The 16,635-nt window shown below is 37.2% G+C and overlaps 1 protein-coding gene across 5 annotated transcripts in view; it reads right to left on the bottom strand.

Annotated features, from left to right (window-relative positions):
- Positions 1-16,635, bottom strand: part of NEK10 (NIMA related kinase 10) — a 272,215-nt gene that overhangs the window by 74,543 nt on the left and 181,037 nt on the right. For all 5 annotated transcript variants that reach the window (XM_023207271.2, XM_031935258.1, XM_031935259.1 and 2 more), the window contains one exon: positions 10,686-10,899. In XM_023207271.2, coding sequence (XP_023063039.1) covers positions 10,686-10,899 — 214 coding nt within the window. The remainder of the gene's footprint in view (positions 1-10,685; positions 10,900-16,635) is intronic.

Here is a 16,635-nt window from a genome sequence, read left to right as displayed (position 1 = left end):
ACTCCACCTCCCGGGTTCACGCCATTCTCCTGCCTCAGCCTCCCGAGTAGCTGGGACTACAGGCGCCGGCCACCTCACCCGGCTAATTTTTTTTTGTATTTTTAGTAGAGACGGGGTTTCACCGTGTTAGCCAGGATGGTCTCGATCTCCTGACCTCGTGATCCGCCCGTCTTGGCCTCCCAAAGTGCTGGGATTACAGGCTTGAGCCACCGCGCCCGGCCCAAAAGACTGATTTTTTAAAAATGTTGCCAAGATTCTCCATGTTAAAACAAAGGGTAAAAATAAAAATTGTAGGTATGATTTTTTGAAGAAATTGACAAACTTATTCTAAAATTAATAAGGAAATACAACAGACCTAGAATATCCAAATCAAATTTGACAAAGAACAACAAAGTTGGAGGACTTACAGGGCTTGTTTTGAGACTTACTAAAACACTACAGTATCAAAAGATATACAGTCTCAGATAGGAGGCTAAGTTCAAGAGATCTATTGTACAGCACGATGACTATACTTAATAACAATATATTGTATTCTTGAAAAAAACTGAGACTGGATTTTAAGTGTTCTCACCACAAAAATGATACTAAGTGTGGTAATGCATATGTTAATTAACTCAGTTGAGCCATTCCACAATGTATATATATTCAAAACATCATGTTGTATACAATATATATATAATTTTTTGCCAATTAAAATTAAAATAAAACATTTTTTAAAAGCTACAATAATCAAAATGTGTGATATTGGTCTAAGAAGAGACATATAATCCATGGAACAGAATAGAGTTCAGAAATAGATCTGCAAGAAAGGGGAACGCTTGCATGCTGTTGGTTGGAATATAAATTAGTACAGCCACTATAATGAATAGTATGGAGATTCCTTTAAAAACTAAAAATAGAAATACCACACGATCCAACAATCTCACTGCTAGGTATTTATCCACAAGAAAATAAATCCACAAGAAAATAAATCAGTGTATGGAAGAGATATCTGCATGCTCATTTTTATTACAGCACTATTCACAATGGCCAAGATTTGGAATCAACCTAAGTACCCATCAACAAATGAATTGAGAAAGAAATGGGAAATTTTGCAGTCATAAAAAAGAATGAACTCTTGTCATTTTCAACAACATGGATGGAACTGAAGGACGTTATGTTAAATGAAATAAGCCAGGTACAGAAAAAGAAATACAAAATGTTCCTACTTATATGCGGGAGCTAAAAAATATTGAGTTTATGGAGATAGACAGTGGAATAATGATTACCAAAGACTGGGAAGAGGAGAGGAGAGGGGGGATAAAAAAGGAACGGTTGGGTACAAAAATACAGTAAGATAAAAGGAATAAGATTTAGTGTTTGGTAGCAAAATACGGTGGCTATAGCTAACGATAATTTATTGTATATTTTAAAATAACTGAATGAATGCAATTGGAATGTTTCTAACACAAAGAAATGATAAATGTTGGAGGTGGTTGATACCCCAATTACCCTGATTTGATCGTTAAACATTTTATGCTTGTATCAAAATTTCACATGTACACCATAAATATGTACAACTATTATGTTCCCATAATAATTAAAACTTTAAAATTTAAAATTTAAAACATCTATAAATAAAAAGAGAAAAAGGTAAATAGATCTACATATATATTGTCAGGCAATTTTCAATAAAGATGCTTAGCAAAATCAATGGGAAAAGACTACACATTTAAATAAGTGATGCTGGAAAAACTGGATACCCAAATGTACACCAAAAAAGTCAATCTCCTCATTATTCTATACATAAAATTAAATCAAAAGCGATCATAGGTCTAAAACATTTACAAAAATATAAAGAATCCTATTTTTGCAACTTGGGGTAGGCAACAATTTCATTACAAAGAGGCAAAAAGCACTGACCACCACAAACACTTACATGAATAAGTCTTTATCAAAATAAAAATTTTCTGTTTATCCAAAAAATGCCATTAATAAAAAAAAAAAAAGGCAAGCCATAGACTATACAAAATGTTTGCAATACATACGTTTAACAACAGGCTCATTATCTGGCATATATAAAGAACTCCTACAAATCAACAAAAATAGACAAGTAATCCAATAAAATCACAGGCAAAATACTTGAACAGATATTTAACACACACACACATACAAAGATATATAAATAGCTAACAATCAAACGTAAATGTGCTCAACATCATTGATCATCAGGAAAATGCAAACTAAAACCAGAAAGAAGTATCATTACACCACAAAGGCTAAAATTGAAAAGACTGACAGTACCAAATATTGGCAAGGAATTAGAATGCCTGGAACTCTCATATACTGCTTCTGAAAGTGTTAAAGAGTACAATTTTGAAGAACTATTTGGTACTTTATTTAACAGTTAAACATACCTATAACCCTGAAAGTCTATTTCTAGGTCTTTCAGAGAAAAAGTTATAAACATTTTTGTATAGGTCTTTGTGTAAATATGTTTTCAACAGTCTTATGAAACTCCAAATCTGGAGAAAACATAAGTGTTCATCACAGGAGGATAGATAAACAAATTATGGTGTAGTCATATAATTTAACACTGCCTAGCAATATGAACAAATTACTAATACACACCACGTGGGTGAATCTCATAGATATTTTGTCATGGAAGAAAAGCCAGCCACTAAAGAGCACATGTGTTTGATTTAAATGAAGTCAAACAACAGCAAAAGTAATTTATAGTGACAGAAATCACCAGTCTTATTGCTGGGGCAGAGAACTGTATAGAAAGAGGCTTAAGGGAACATTCCGAGGTGAGATAAATGTTCTGACTCTTGTTTGGAGGTTACACATGTGCCAAAAGCCACTGAACTAAGCACTTAAAGACGTGTACATTTTACTACATGTAAGTTATATGTCAATAAAACAGAGAGAATTGTAGTTTGGATGTGAGAATTGTGTCTGTATTTATGAGGGAGCCCATAAGGCATTGCTTTATTTTCATATAACATAATGAGCATAGAACATTTCCAAATCAAGTCATGATTTTTCCTGATATTTCTCTTCCTACGTCATTACTTGTAGCATTTTCATAGCCTTGGGGGAAATTCAGTCAACAATTAACCAGACAATAAAAGCAAAGATGTTCACAAAAATATTGTCCTTTAAAAACCATCATTTTCTACATGGCTTAATTTAATCTCCTAGCAGAGGATTGCAGACACATGCCTTTAGTGGTGTGCTCAGCAATTGTAAATGACAGATGGTATAATAAAAATAAAGCAACCCAGATAAATAAATAGCACATTTTTTATTTGCATTAAAAAATGAGAATCTAAATGCTTACATATCTGTTCAATTCTTATATGCTCAACTTCAAAGACATCTGAGAATTTATGAAAAATATCAGTATCTGTCAATGTCTGCTAAAAATCATAGATTATATCAGAAAACTACAATAAGAATTTTGTAACAAAGAAGTGCAGTTATGAATGGTTTGTGAATTTAAAAAATAATCTGTGCTAATAATTGCTCTATCAGCCTGGTCCTCCAAAGTAGATAGAATTGAAGATGACACTTATGTCTGCCATATTTTGACTCTCTGGCAATATCAAATTATCATAGGAATCTTTTTTTAGATCCACCAAAAGCTTAGAGAAAATTTCTATGACTCCTTACATGAGTATTTACTTATTGTCATAAGCATGAAACAATTTACCAAGATCGGTTGTGCTTTTTGGAAAATAGTTTGGGTAGGAATGTGGAGGATGTCTAAGGGAGGGAGATGATCCCCGATAATCTGGATGGAACTGATTTAATCAGGTGGCAGGTCTCCAAAGTGCAGCTGAGGCATCTCTGAGATGAGGAAGAGATTCAGCCTGTGGACAACAGCTCCAGCCCATGACCACGATTTCCAGCCTGCTTCTCCTGCCAGACATCCCTATGGATTCTGCACTTGCCTCATCAGTCCCCACAATCATGTAAGCCAGTTCCTTGCAATAAATATTTGAATATGTATCTACTACTGGTTCTGTTTCACATATTTGTGCAGGACTGTCATGTATATGACATACCAGCATCCCTGGCTGCTAACTGTGATAAACAACAATTGTACCACCCCATCCCCAGTACACACATTCCTTAATGGCCCCTAGTGGACAGTGCAGAGGTGATATACTGACTGAATCACTTGTTAGAGGTAAGGAAAAAACTACAGACAAGAAAGTTGGATCTTGCAATGATCCAATGCGAGATAATGAGAATGAGAACTGAAAGGATAAGATGGATTTGTCAGACATTTCAAAGACAGAATTAGTAGAGCTTGCTAACAAAATGAATAAAGGATTTCAGAGAGAGTGAACTGAAGATGTCAAGATTACAATTAAGGTGATATGAGGAGAAAGAACATGACCGATCAAGGGAGGAGAATCCATTCACTGTGGACTTGCCGAGCGTAAGTACCTGTTAGACATGCAGGTAAATGTTCGGTTCAAAATATAGGTCTGGCACATGGAGAGACTGAGATCAGACAGGCAGCTTTGGCGCTCTCCAGCAAATGGGTGTGGAAATTATGTTGTGAAACACATCCCAACATATCTTGCCTTTGCAGAAAATTTTGTGCACTTCTCCAGAGCTCTTTTCTTCTACTATTAAGACCAGTTTATGAGGCTGAGATTTATAGACCCTGGAGAAGATAGGGGAAAAGAATACCTGGAGAAAAGGAAGGATGTAATAGATGCAAGGGTACCTTCTGGCAGAAAGGTGGGAACTGGAAATTTCTTCTGGAGCTCAAAATAAGAGCCTGCCAGAAGGAAGAGAAAATGAAAGAGCAAGTGCAAGCCTCCTTGTTTTTCTTTCTTACATCCACTCCAGCAAATGTGGACCTTGGGATTAGACGGTTTGAGGGGGAAGCTGGGGTGCAGACAGAAAAGACTGAGAGCTTCGAAGAAGCTTCATGATCATCATAACACTATATACATAAGGTCCATGAGAGTAGAGTCCTTGTCTGTTTTGCTCACTGTGGTATACTTTGTACACATAGTGCCTGATACCTATTAGGCACTCAGTAAATACTTGTTGAATGAATAATTGAATTGTAGGCATCTGGGAAAGAAGAACAGAAAAGGATGAAGAAGGCACTGGAGCTGATGGGGCTGAGATAGGGTCGCCTAGTGCCAGTGAGTTCCCCATGGGCTGTATGTGGTGTGGATGGGAATCTAAAGGCCCCATGTGTCTTGTGCCAATGTGGAAGACAGCTCTGGGGCTGGCAGGTGAGTTCACTTGGCCATCACGGCACTGAGGGCCACAGAGTAGGCTGCTTAAAATAAGAATCTCAAGAAAGTCACAATCAAGCCTCAGAGGATGAAAAATAGTAACCCCAAGGTGGGAGTTGGGGCATCATGGGTAATTCCTTGGGTTTAAATCATGATGATAAAAGAGGCCATGAGTTACAGATGCCATAAACATTTAATAAGGACAGAGGTCAGCATCCCAAAGTCACAGGGTTCATGCTATCTAAGTTCAGCAGGGGCCAATAGAAGAAGACCAGAGCCCCTGCCCCCCTCCCATCAACATGGGGGTGTTTAAGCTTTCTCCTCTACTCTGCTGCCATCTTTGGAAGAGGATATGGAAAAGAGAACCCTTGGGATAGTAAAGAAACTTCTATACCAAAAGAGACTGATACAATTGATCCTGACTACTACTACCATTTTCTGCTACCAGCACAAACAGGGGTTCAAAACAAAATGACACATAATTATAGAAAATAATGTTCCCATCTTGTACACCGATTTTTATCTAAATTCATATGAAATGAAATACCATGGGACTAGATGGAAACCAAGGGAAGCACAAGAGAGGCAGAACATTTAAAGTTAAAGGCCAGGGTTAGAAGAGAAAATGAAGAAGAGTATTCAAAGAGAGAAGACAGAAACCAGGACAGAGGAGTGTAATGGAAAACACTGAGGGGTAAAAAACATTAAAAAGCAGGTAAGTACAATAAGAAATAATTAGCCCCTAGTGAGGTGGAGCTTGCAGTGAGCCAAGATTGTGCCACTGCACTCCAGCCCGGGTGACAGAGCAAGACTCTGTCTCAAAAAAAAAAAAAAGAAAAGAAAAGAAATAATTAGCCCGCAGTTTGGCAACTTGGATGTTAGGTATTTTGGAGAAATTCAAAGTTTTAGTCCACATTACCCACAGGATTTAATTCAAACAGCTTAATGAGGTATTCACAAACACCCATCATCTAGCTCCAGCCTACTTCCCCAGGCTTTTCAGACTACACATATAAAAATATGCATTATAAATCAGCAGAACCACCTTTCAGTCCTGGGGCTGTCCCTAACTAGCTGGATGATCTTGGACAAGTCTTTTAACTTCTCCTGGTTTCTCTTTCTTTGTGCAATCAAAACATAAAACAATTCCATTTCTAAGTTTGATTCTTAGTATTAAGTGAGCTGAGCTGGAGTTTCTGCACCAATTACTTTTTTTTTTTTTTTTTTTTTTTTTTTTTTTTGAGTCGGAGTCTCACTCTGTCGCCCAGGCTGGAGTGCAGTGGCACCATCTCGGCTCACTGCAAGCTCCGCCTCCTGGGCTCGCGCCATTCTCCTGCCTGAGTCTCCTGAGTAGCTGGGACCACAGGTGCCCGCCACCACGCCCGGCTAATTTTTTGTATTTTCAGTAGAGACGGGATTTCACCATGTCAGCCAGGATGGTCTCAATCTCCTGACCTCGTGATTCACTCGCCTTGGCCTCCCAAAGTGCTGGGATTACAGGCATGAGCCACGGTGCCCAGTCTGCACTTACGTTATTCTTTTCCATCCAGGAGTGACTTCCTTATCTAGTTATCAAGACCCTATCTTCGTTTGGCTCTGAGAGCCTCCCTAGGCCTTATTTATTCATTTCCCTCTCTTATCTCATTTATTTACCCAAACTGTTTGGAATCATTAGAAAATTCCTCCTGTATATGCACATCTATCTGGTCTTTCCAAGTAGATTATCAGCTACTTCATGACTGGGATCATTGTTTATAATATTTTATAAACTTCACTATACCAAGCGTAATGCCTTACATTCAGAAGACATCCACCAAATCATTGTTCCTTCACTATTAGTTGTATACCACAGGCAGTTTCAATCTTTCTCTCTTTGTGTTACAGATGTGAAAGCAGTTCTCCAAACTGAACAAACTTATGAAACTAGTAAAAAGAAATCATCATTCAGCCTTTAAATAGGGGTGGTGAAGATAAACTTCCTGTCAAATATCACTGGAAAAGAAGCTGTGACACCTGCAAGCCTCGCACTGAGAGCATGCTTCTCTCGTGATTTCTCTTCAGTCTCCCTGGAATACTCAATTCTGCTCCATTTCTGCATGTAGAAATATGCTTTTTTCACCCATTTAAGTATTAGTCTAGAGGTGTATCCACAAAATCCCAATAATTCTAATGGAATTGAAGTTTCCCATTGATTCTCCAGGTTTTGTCAGGCTGAATTTCTTTAATACACATTATTGTATTGTTGGAAAAGATATAAGTAGTAGACTCTTCAGAAATGTCTTTAATTGATTTTTCTGCCTGGGATATAAGATCTATAGGGTAATGATTCTCAGTGTTCACTACACTGTGAACAGTGCCAAAACACGGATCACAATTTTCACTATTACGATGCCACAATACCCTCTACATGACAATACCCTTCTAATTACTGCACATTTAAGTTAAATTTTTACTTCCTTTTGCTCTGCATAATTCTTACCATTCTCAACTCTATGCTCTCCTTATGATCTCTTATTTTAAGTTATAAGAATCAGAAAACATTCTTCAAAGGGAAAAGTTTGCTTCACTTTCATAGTGGGCAAACCACAGTACACAAAGTGAACATTTTAGCGGGACTTCTCTGTCCTTCTAAAATATATATTAGTACTTACCTGCAGTAGACCATTATAAAAATTGCCATAATTAAGAATAGACTAAAATATGAAAGTAAATAGAATACTTCCCCATGAAATAGAAGCCTTTAATGTTTCTTATCATTTGCTTACTCACTAATTTGCAAATTTCAGTAATTCACAATGGATCTCCTTATCGATGCTGGGAATTCATAAAGTTCTACTGAACCCACTAATTTCTCTTTCCCTTGTCTATAATTTATCATTGGATTGTGTAACTGCATTATTGATATTAACTGCTCTGGGAGAACATTCCACTATATCTGAAATGAGATAATCATAATACTCCTTAAGAAAAAAGAGCCATAAAATTTTACACTTATAGTTTTTCTGCAGCAGTGGTACAGATGTAAGTTTTTTAAAAGTAATAATTGGTCCCCAGTGAGAAAAATGCCAATTAACTGCATACTGTCTTTTGATGAAATGCAATCTTACTTCCTTCTTGCTTCTTGAATAAAGCTGCATTTTTTCCTTTTAGTTAACATTTGCTTAACCTTGAAATGAAAATATATCAGCAGACTTAAAATAGTGCAAAAGGAGAAAGTATTGTATGACTGTTTAAAGCAGGAATATAAACTTTGCTTTGAAGTAAAGCATTTCTCTATGGTCCATAAAAACCTGAATGCTCAATGAGGACACTGAGGCTGGCTAGCAGCAGGTGCTAATAAATATGCATTAACTGTATGCCTGACATATGGATTTAATGTGGAGACTCCTTGGACAAGATAGCACTAGATTAACAAGTTCCATCAACAAACTATTCTAACAAAACCAATGCTCGTTTTATATAATTGATGCCGTCTTACAATTTAAGCCACTTTTAAAGTCATACAGTATATTCAAACACATTAACTCATTTATCCTAGTACCCTCTGAGGTAGATAATATCTTCCACCCCTTAATTTACAGATGAGTATACAACCTCTGGAACATTAAAATCCCTCCCTTGGCTTCAGAGCTCTCCCTTTATTTTACTTGGCGATGGCCTGAGAGCTAGATTTCTACAGCTAAAATGACTTTCCAAATACACATGAAAATATTGATAGAGGAAATTATATGGTATCTGGGATTTACTTCAGAATAATCTGGGGAAGACAGGAAGCAGGTGGGAATAGAGATGATACAGGATTAGCCCTGAATAGCTAACTGTTGAAGCCGGGATGGGTACAGGAAGCAATCTTTGCATTTATAAACGTTTAAAATTTTCCATAATAAAGAATTTTTTAATTTGAGAAGTACAAATAAATAGATAAGTAATGGTCCTTCTCAAGGTGTTTTGCTAAAGATAACAGACTTTCTGCTGTTAGATTGTAAACTAATGCCACTCAGCCCCACATCAGCCACATGAATCTAATATGAAATGACTCTTTCACATACAACTGGAAATTAGCTAAGTAGCTCTGTACTGCAGAACTTACTAATAGAAGGCCCCAGATATCTAAGATATATAGAAATAGCTAAATCTCTTGCATTTTACTCTACTAGGAATACTCTAGTTAGAATGCAACATGACATACATAGAATGGTGTGTTTCTCATTGTTGCCTAGTTATTATGAAGTCAGGTAGTAAAATAAAAAGCAAAGTGAGCTCTAACTCCCTGTCCGAGATTTAACTGTGTTCAGTAAGGGCTATAACTCCAAGTTATATGCTCCTTTACATAAATGTATAACTTAAATAATCATCATGGAATGTTCTGCAAAATTACAGCTAGGCTCAGCATTTAAGGCAAAGAAGATGAAAGAGTTGCCTTCCCAAATGAAAACTACATTAAATCTTCAACTTCTGGATTCCAAATACCTTAAGACAAACCCACTAAACAGTAGTACTTTCCTTATTTTCAGAAAGGAGTTCACTGGAAACACTGTTATTCAAGAAATCAGAACTGCCTCTTTGAGACCAAGTTCTTACATAATTTTCCCAGCTTAGATAGAGTAGGTCCTTAGGATCCTTGGAAGGAATTTAATGACCAGGTACCCTAAGAAAGAGTTTCATGATCCAATTGCCTTGGGCCCACCCCTGAGACAGAAAAAAAAAAGGATGAAAGGCCCCTTACCAGGTCGCCACTGGGTGGAGGCCCAAAGCACAGCAAACAACAGAACATTGATCGTGATTGCAAAAAAGACACAGAAGAAGGAAAATAAGAGACAGCAACAAGAGCATCACTGGCACTGTCACTTGCACATGTGGACATTTGTAGCTTTGGCATCTCTTTTCCAAGCAATGTTCAGAAAAATACTTAAATATCAAAACAATCTAAAGGTTCTTGGCAAGAAAAATAAAAAGCATATTCTGATTTGAAGCATGGCAACATTATTAATACCACAAATGGCAACGAAAGAAATTGCAAAGACCAATATGAAAAATGTTAAAGGCAAATGTTATTTCCTTCTCTGAATTAACTCACAACATTTTCATCTATATTCCCAAAAGTTACAGTCAGATTGCTGAAGAAATTAAATATAAGCATTCACTGCTAATTTTACGAAGTTTGTAACTTAAACTTCGCTAAGAGAACTTTGTGATACCTCTGATTTTTGCAAAATACAATAAATTATGGGTTCATTCTTAGGAAGGTCAGTTATATTTAATTATTTTAATTTATGTATAAGATACAGAAATGGATATAAATATGTAACTATAATACTTAAATATTGCATGTAACTATTTTTCTAACTTTCGATGAATGTTCCTTAAAACAAGCATGAACAACTTCAGACAGCTCATTCGAGTGCATCATGAACAGATTAAAATATTTGCACTTACGTGAGATAGAAGAGCCAGCTCATGGTGACATGTGACGGCGTTCCGGTTGGCTTCCATAAAATACCTTTGTGTGCGTCTTCGTTCCCGTTCTAGCTTCTTCTCCAAGGACAACTGGGATGTAGATAAGTTGTCTAAATATTTCATCATGACATCTGATATCATCGAACTGACTTGTACAATATCTGGACGAGCTTCTGCATCAGGAGTGAGGCACCTAAGATAACATTAGATAATTATAACATTCTGGTCAATGTTGGGAGCAGGCCACAGAGTGTAAAGGATCAAGGTTAAACTCCACTGTGTGTCCACTATGGTATAACCTGGGGTAAGATGGATATCAAGCACAGCTTTGAGTCCAAGACTTCTCAAAAGGCATTTGGAAAGCTAAGGAAGGAAAAGGAGGCAGCACTATTTTCTTTGCACTTGGGCTGGAAGGTAAGGGTTCCAGGCTGAGCATGAAGATGCTCTTTGGGTCTCAGGATGGGCAGATGGGATCATCTTCTCCTGCACGAGTTGGCTGCTTTCTGAAATCACTGCTAACCCACTGGCAGATGAAAAAAAAAAAAAAAAAAAAAAAAGCCCAGTATCTAAGCCTTTCATTAGCGCGAATATTCAAATTCTTAGACTGCAGATGTTTAAACTGCTTCAAGGTAATATTAGCAGCTGAATTATCAGCTGATCTTTTTTAAAAATCAAAAAAAAGCAACATAAGCTAGTTTTATAAATTATATAGCTACATATTATGGCACATGGGAATGGAAATGACCTTTGTTCTCCTGGCATATAGTCATCTCCTTGCCTAAGGTTACTCTCCTGCTCCTGTATTTGCCATTACTGGAAAAGGCACCAAAAAGAAGATGCAGTTTAGCATCATGACTCAGCATGCAGGCTCTGGATCATTTTGCTGGGGTTTAAAACCTCATTTACCATTTATTAGGTCAGATCCTGGGCAAGTTACATAGCTTCTAAGTCTCAGGTAGCCCACCTGTAAAATGGGATGATTATAGTATCTACCTCATTAAACTGGTATGGTGTTTGAATGAGGTAATTTCTGTGAAGGGCACACACTTGTAAAATTTCAATAAATTGAGAAGAAAATCCACACTTGTATGTATCCTCCATCCCTTCCTACATTTAACAAACACCAAGTCCTGTGACTTCTACCTTCTAAATGTTTCTTGAATCCACATCCTTCCCCTGTAATCCCACAGCTATTTGGCTATTACAACATCACTTACTTGGACTACTGAAGGAGTCTCCTAAATAACACACTCATTTCTTGTCTACCTCTGGTCTGTACTGTAAACTGCTAACCAGAATAATATTCCTAAATCTGACTACATTATTTCTCTACTCAAAATTCTTCAATAGTTCTCATGGTCCAATAGGATAAAATTAAAATTCCCAGAATGCTACACAAGGTGTCTCTTGAACTGGCCATTACCTTCCTCCACTCTTTCCCCTCCTCCAGCAACACATCCAATGTGACTACCTGCACTTCCCCAAATAGCACCTGTCCTATACCCCCATTTGTTTGCTTATTTTATTGCATATGCTTGACTTTTTTTTCTTTTGCTAATGGTATCTTTCCCAGCCATCATCTCTTATATACTTGCCAAAATCCCACTGTTTTTCCAGGCTCCATTAGGAATACTTTTGGACTGCCCTCAGACAGATATCCTGAGCCCCTTTTGTACATTCTTTTTGCACCATTTGCACTTAAGGACTTAAAACTATTGTAATTATTTTATTATAATGGTCTGTTTCACCGCTACACTGGAAAATTCTTCAGAAGAGGGACATGTGTCCTCTTCACTATGATCTCCCAGCACATACAATGGAATCTGAGTCCTGATAGGTATTCAGTAAATGAATGAATCAATCAATGAATAAATCCACAAACAAACTCAGCCTAACATCTAAAATGTTTACCTACCTATAACCCAAAATATTTGGCCATAGACTTTTGGATTCCCAGGAACATTTCCTACCAGAAGTTCCAGGATAGCCTCGTTGCTCTGAAATGACTCCCTGCTTAGGTATTTCAGAGAAATTCTTAAAAGCAACTGAATCAGAGTAATAATACATGCTAAAGATTGTCTACCAATTATTCTGTAAACAAATAAGCATAAGATCTGGTCCTAGAAAAAATTGAGGATGTTCTCACCTCATCCACTGTGTCCCCACTCCTCTCTGAGAGGCCAGATGGAAAGAATTAGAAGGATACCTTGTTCAATTACATTCATGTCATGTTTTAAGATATAAAGAATTGAAAGGGGTGAAAAATATAAAGATCCATTTGTCCTTGGAGCTAGTTGAAAGTATTAACTTTGTTAGTCCTCATGACTGCTTCTGAAGCAAAGCACCAGGCAGCTTATGCAACCAGGCACAGAGAAAGAAAAATAAGGCAACTGTTTTAATAGAATATTTTATGCATAAAAGGATAAGTACTTCCTTTTTACAAAGTAAACAGACAATATTCTCTTAATAGTATACTGGTAGGTAAAAATAGTAATCCTGGTACTGAGCAGAACAAAAAAAAGTTATTTTCTGCCCCAAACTCCTCAGGGTTGCTAAGTTATTCTCCCAAGTTGAAGGCCTGTTAGGAAAGACAAGTTTCAATAACAAATGTACTTGTATACCACATGAGCAAACAGGAAAAAAGAAAGATACTACACATTAGAAATGCAAACTGTGTGAGCTCTACTTGACAAGGATGTGAAAAATAATGAGAAGATAGTAAAATAGAGGAAAGAAGATATATATGATTAGAAACAATATATTGTTTAGGAATGATTATAATAAACATTTCTGTCAAGAGCGATCTTCTATTTCAAAGGCTGTATCAAATTACTAAAGATTGGCTGTGAGCCTGATCTTTTGCTGAGTCATAAATGATCATTAAGAACACTTGCCTTTATGTGTCCCTTGCATCATTGCTTTAAGAAAATAGGAAATTTGAGTTTGTTCCCTAATTCTTTCAGAACTCAACTTTTTAATACTAAAAATCCAAAGCAAATTAAATATGCAATTGCATATAATTCACAATTGATTTCAGTTTTAAGTCAAATTTTCTAAAGATAAAACTTTATTTGGAATGTAAACCCAGACAATGAGGAGTCTTAAATAACTTTAAATGAAAATCAGTTTATTACAGAATGCACCCTGCAATCTTAATTTATTATCAGATATAAAATTGAATTGTCAGTTCTAACTTATTATGGCATCTTAGTATTTTGAATTAAAAGAAACCTCAAGTTAAAAAGCTCTTGCCCTCAGCAAAGCCTTCACAGACGCTGGTCTGCGAAATGTTGCTTACTATTTGAGAGTTAATGATTATCCAGGTCTCAGATTACATGTTCTTTCTTCAGAGAAACTTTTCCCAAATTCCCAGAGTAAGACAGGTCCTTCTGTAATCTCTCATTGCCCCCTTTACCACTTTTCATCACATTTATCACAATTTGCTTTATAGACTTCATTCTGTAAATCATACAATATCATTAATAATAATAATAATAATACCTAATTTCATTGAGTGCCTACCACTTGCTGGGTACTGTGTTAAGTGTGTCAGAAGCATTATCTTACTTAAGCTTTAAAACAAGCCCATGAAGTTAAGGGAGGAGAGTATCCTCATATTGCCTTATGCCCAATTTCTGCCTCCAAAGAAAGAAGTAAAAACTAAAAGGCAGAAATGGAATCCACAGGCAGACAGCCCAGCACTGCGCCCTGGGTCTGGTAGTTAAGAATCAGCCCCTGAGCTAACTGCTTGTGTTATCTATAGATTTCGGACATTGTATGGAAAAGCATCGTGAAAATCCCTGTCCTGTTCTGTTCCGTTCTGATTATCGGTGAATGCAGCCCCCAGTCACGTATCCCTTGCTTGCTCAATCGATCATGACCCTTTCACACAGACCCCCTTAGAGTTGTAAGTCCTTAAAAGGTACAGGAATTGCTCACTTGGGGAGCTCAGTTTTTGGAGACGTGAGTCTGCTGATGCTCCCAGCTGAATAAAGCCCTTTCCTTCTATAACTCAGTGTCGGAGGTGTTCTTGTCTGTGGCTTGTCCTGCTACAAAGTAATTACTATTGCTACCCACACATCATAGATGAGAAAATTGGGCCTCAGGGAACTTAAATTGAGTGGAAGAGTGGGGATTAGAATCCAGCTGACTCCAGAACCTGGTGATGCTCTAAACCTTTTCACTCTAATGTTGCTATCTGACTCCCCTACTAGTGTGTTAACCCCAAGAGTCCTGGGTAGCCATAGCCAGGGTTTATTAGTTTCAGAAGAGATTTACAGTCCTATTTGCCCAGACTCACAAAATCAGACCAATGTATCTCCTTGTGCTTTGCACTATCCCTCCCTTGCCCTTTGTGGCACTCAAATACCTATAAAAGGAGAAATTAAATGTGCAAATATGGTACTTTTGTCTTGACACCTCTGACAACTCTGTCAATTTTTAAGGTACTTTCCAAAACACAACAGAAAACAGTAACAAATCATAGAGATGACCAGTTTAAATATATTTGGATTCCTTAGCAACAAGGCATGATCCAGTGTTTGTGGAATCAAATGATTTAAAGACAGGTTTGTCTCATTTCCCATAATATTAACTATGATGATTGCCAAAATTGCTCAAGTATTTACCATTCGGCAAGCCCTACCCTAAGTGATTTGCATATGTTACTTTGTGTAATCATCACATCAGCCTAATGAGACTGGTACTATTATGATTCTCATTCTACTAGATCAGAAAACAGGGATGCAGAAATTATGGTCAAATCACTCTTTTATTTTTATTTTTATTTAAAAAAATGTTTTTGAGATGGAGTTTCACTCTTGTTGCCCAGGCTGGAGCACAATGGTTCAATCTCGGCTCATTGCAACCTCCACCTCCCAGATTCAGGTGATTCTCCTGCCTCAGCCTCCCAAGTAGCTGTGATTACAGGTGCACACCACCAGGCCGAGGCTAATTTTTGTATTTTTAGTAGAGACGGGGTTTCACCATGTTGGCCAGGCTGGTCTCAAACTCCTGACCTCAGGTGATCTGCCTGCCTCAGCCTCCCAAAGTGTTGAGATCACAGGTGTGAGCCACCGCACCTGGCCTCAAATCACTTTTTAGAGTCTGCAATTTACATGACTTAGCCCCAGGGAGGCCTGTCTTCAGAGCCGGAGGCCCTTAATTAAGACTATAGATTTCGGCTTCACTGTTGTTTTATAGAAATGCTAGTGACTTTCACACATTGGTTTTGTATCCTGCAACTTCGCTGTTTAGTTGTTTATAAGCTTAAGGAGCTTTTAAGCCAATACTATTGGGTTTTCTAGATATAAGATAATGTCATCTGCAAACAGGGATAGTTTGACTTCTTCTCTTCCTATTTGGATACCCTTTCTTTCCCTTGCCTGACTGCTCTGACCAGTACTTTCAATACTATGCGGAAGTATTGTCTTGTGCTGATTTTCAAGGGAAATGCTTCCAACTCTTGCCCATTCAGTATAACGTTGGCTGTGGGTCAAGCCAAGAGCCAGATCAGGAATGCAATCCCATTCAAAATTGCCACAAAAAGAATAAAATACCTAGGAATACAGATAACCAGGGAAGTAAAAGAGCTTTACAGAGAGAACTACAAAACACTGCTCAAAGAAATCAGAGATGACACAAACAAATGGAAAAATACCCCATGCTCACAGATAGGAAGAATCAATATCATTACAATGACAATACTGTCCAAAGCAATTTATAGATTCAATGCTATTCTTATCAAACTAGCAATGACATTCTTCGAACAACTAAAAAAAAAATTTTTGTTGTTAATTTACATGGAACCAAAAGAGCACCTGAACAGCTAAGGCAATCCTAAGCAAAAAAAAAAAAAAACAAAAACAAAGCTTGAGTCATCATGCTACATGACTTCAAACTATACTACAGGGCTACAGTAACCAAAACA

Source organism: Piliocolobus tephrosceles, chromosome 2, assembly GCF_002776525.5.
Source record: "Piliocolobus tephrosceles isolate RC106 chromosome 2, ASM277652v3, whole genome shotgun sequence".
Lineage (NCBI taxonomy): Eukaryota > Metazoa > Chordata > Mammalia > Primates > Cercopithecidae > Piliocolobus > Piliocolobus tephrosceles.
Note: the sequence above shows the minus strand (reverse complement) of the source record. Positions and strands in the feature narration are given on the sequence as shown.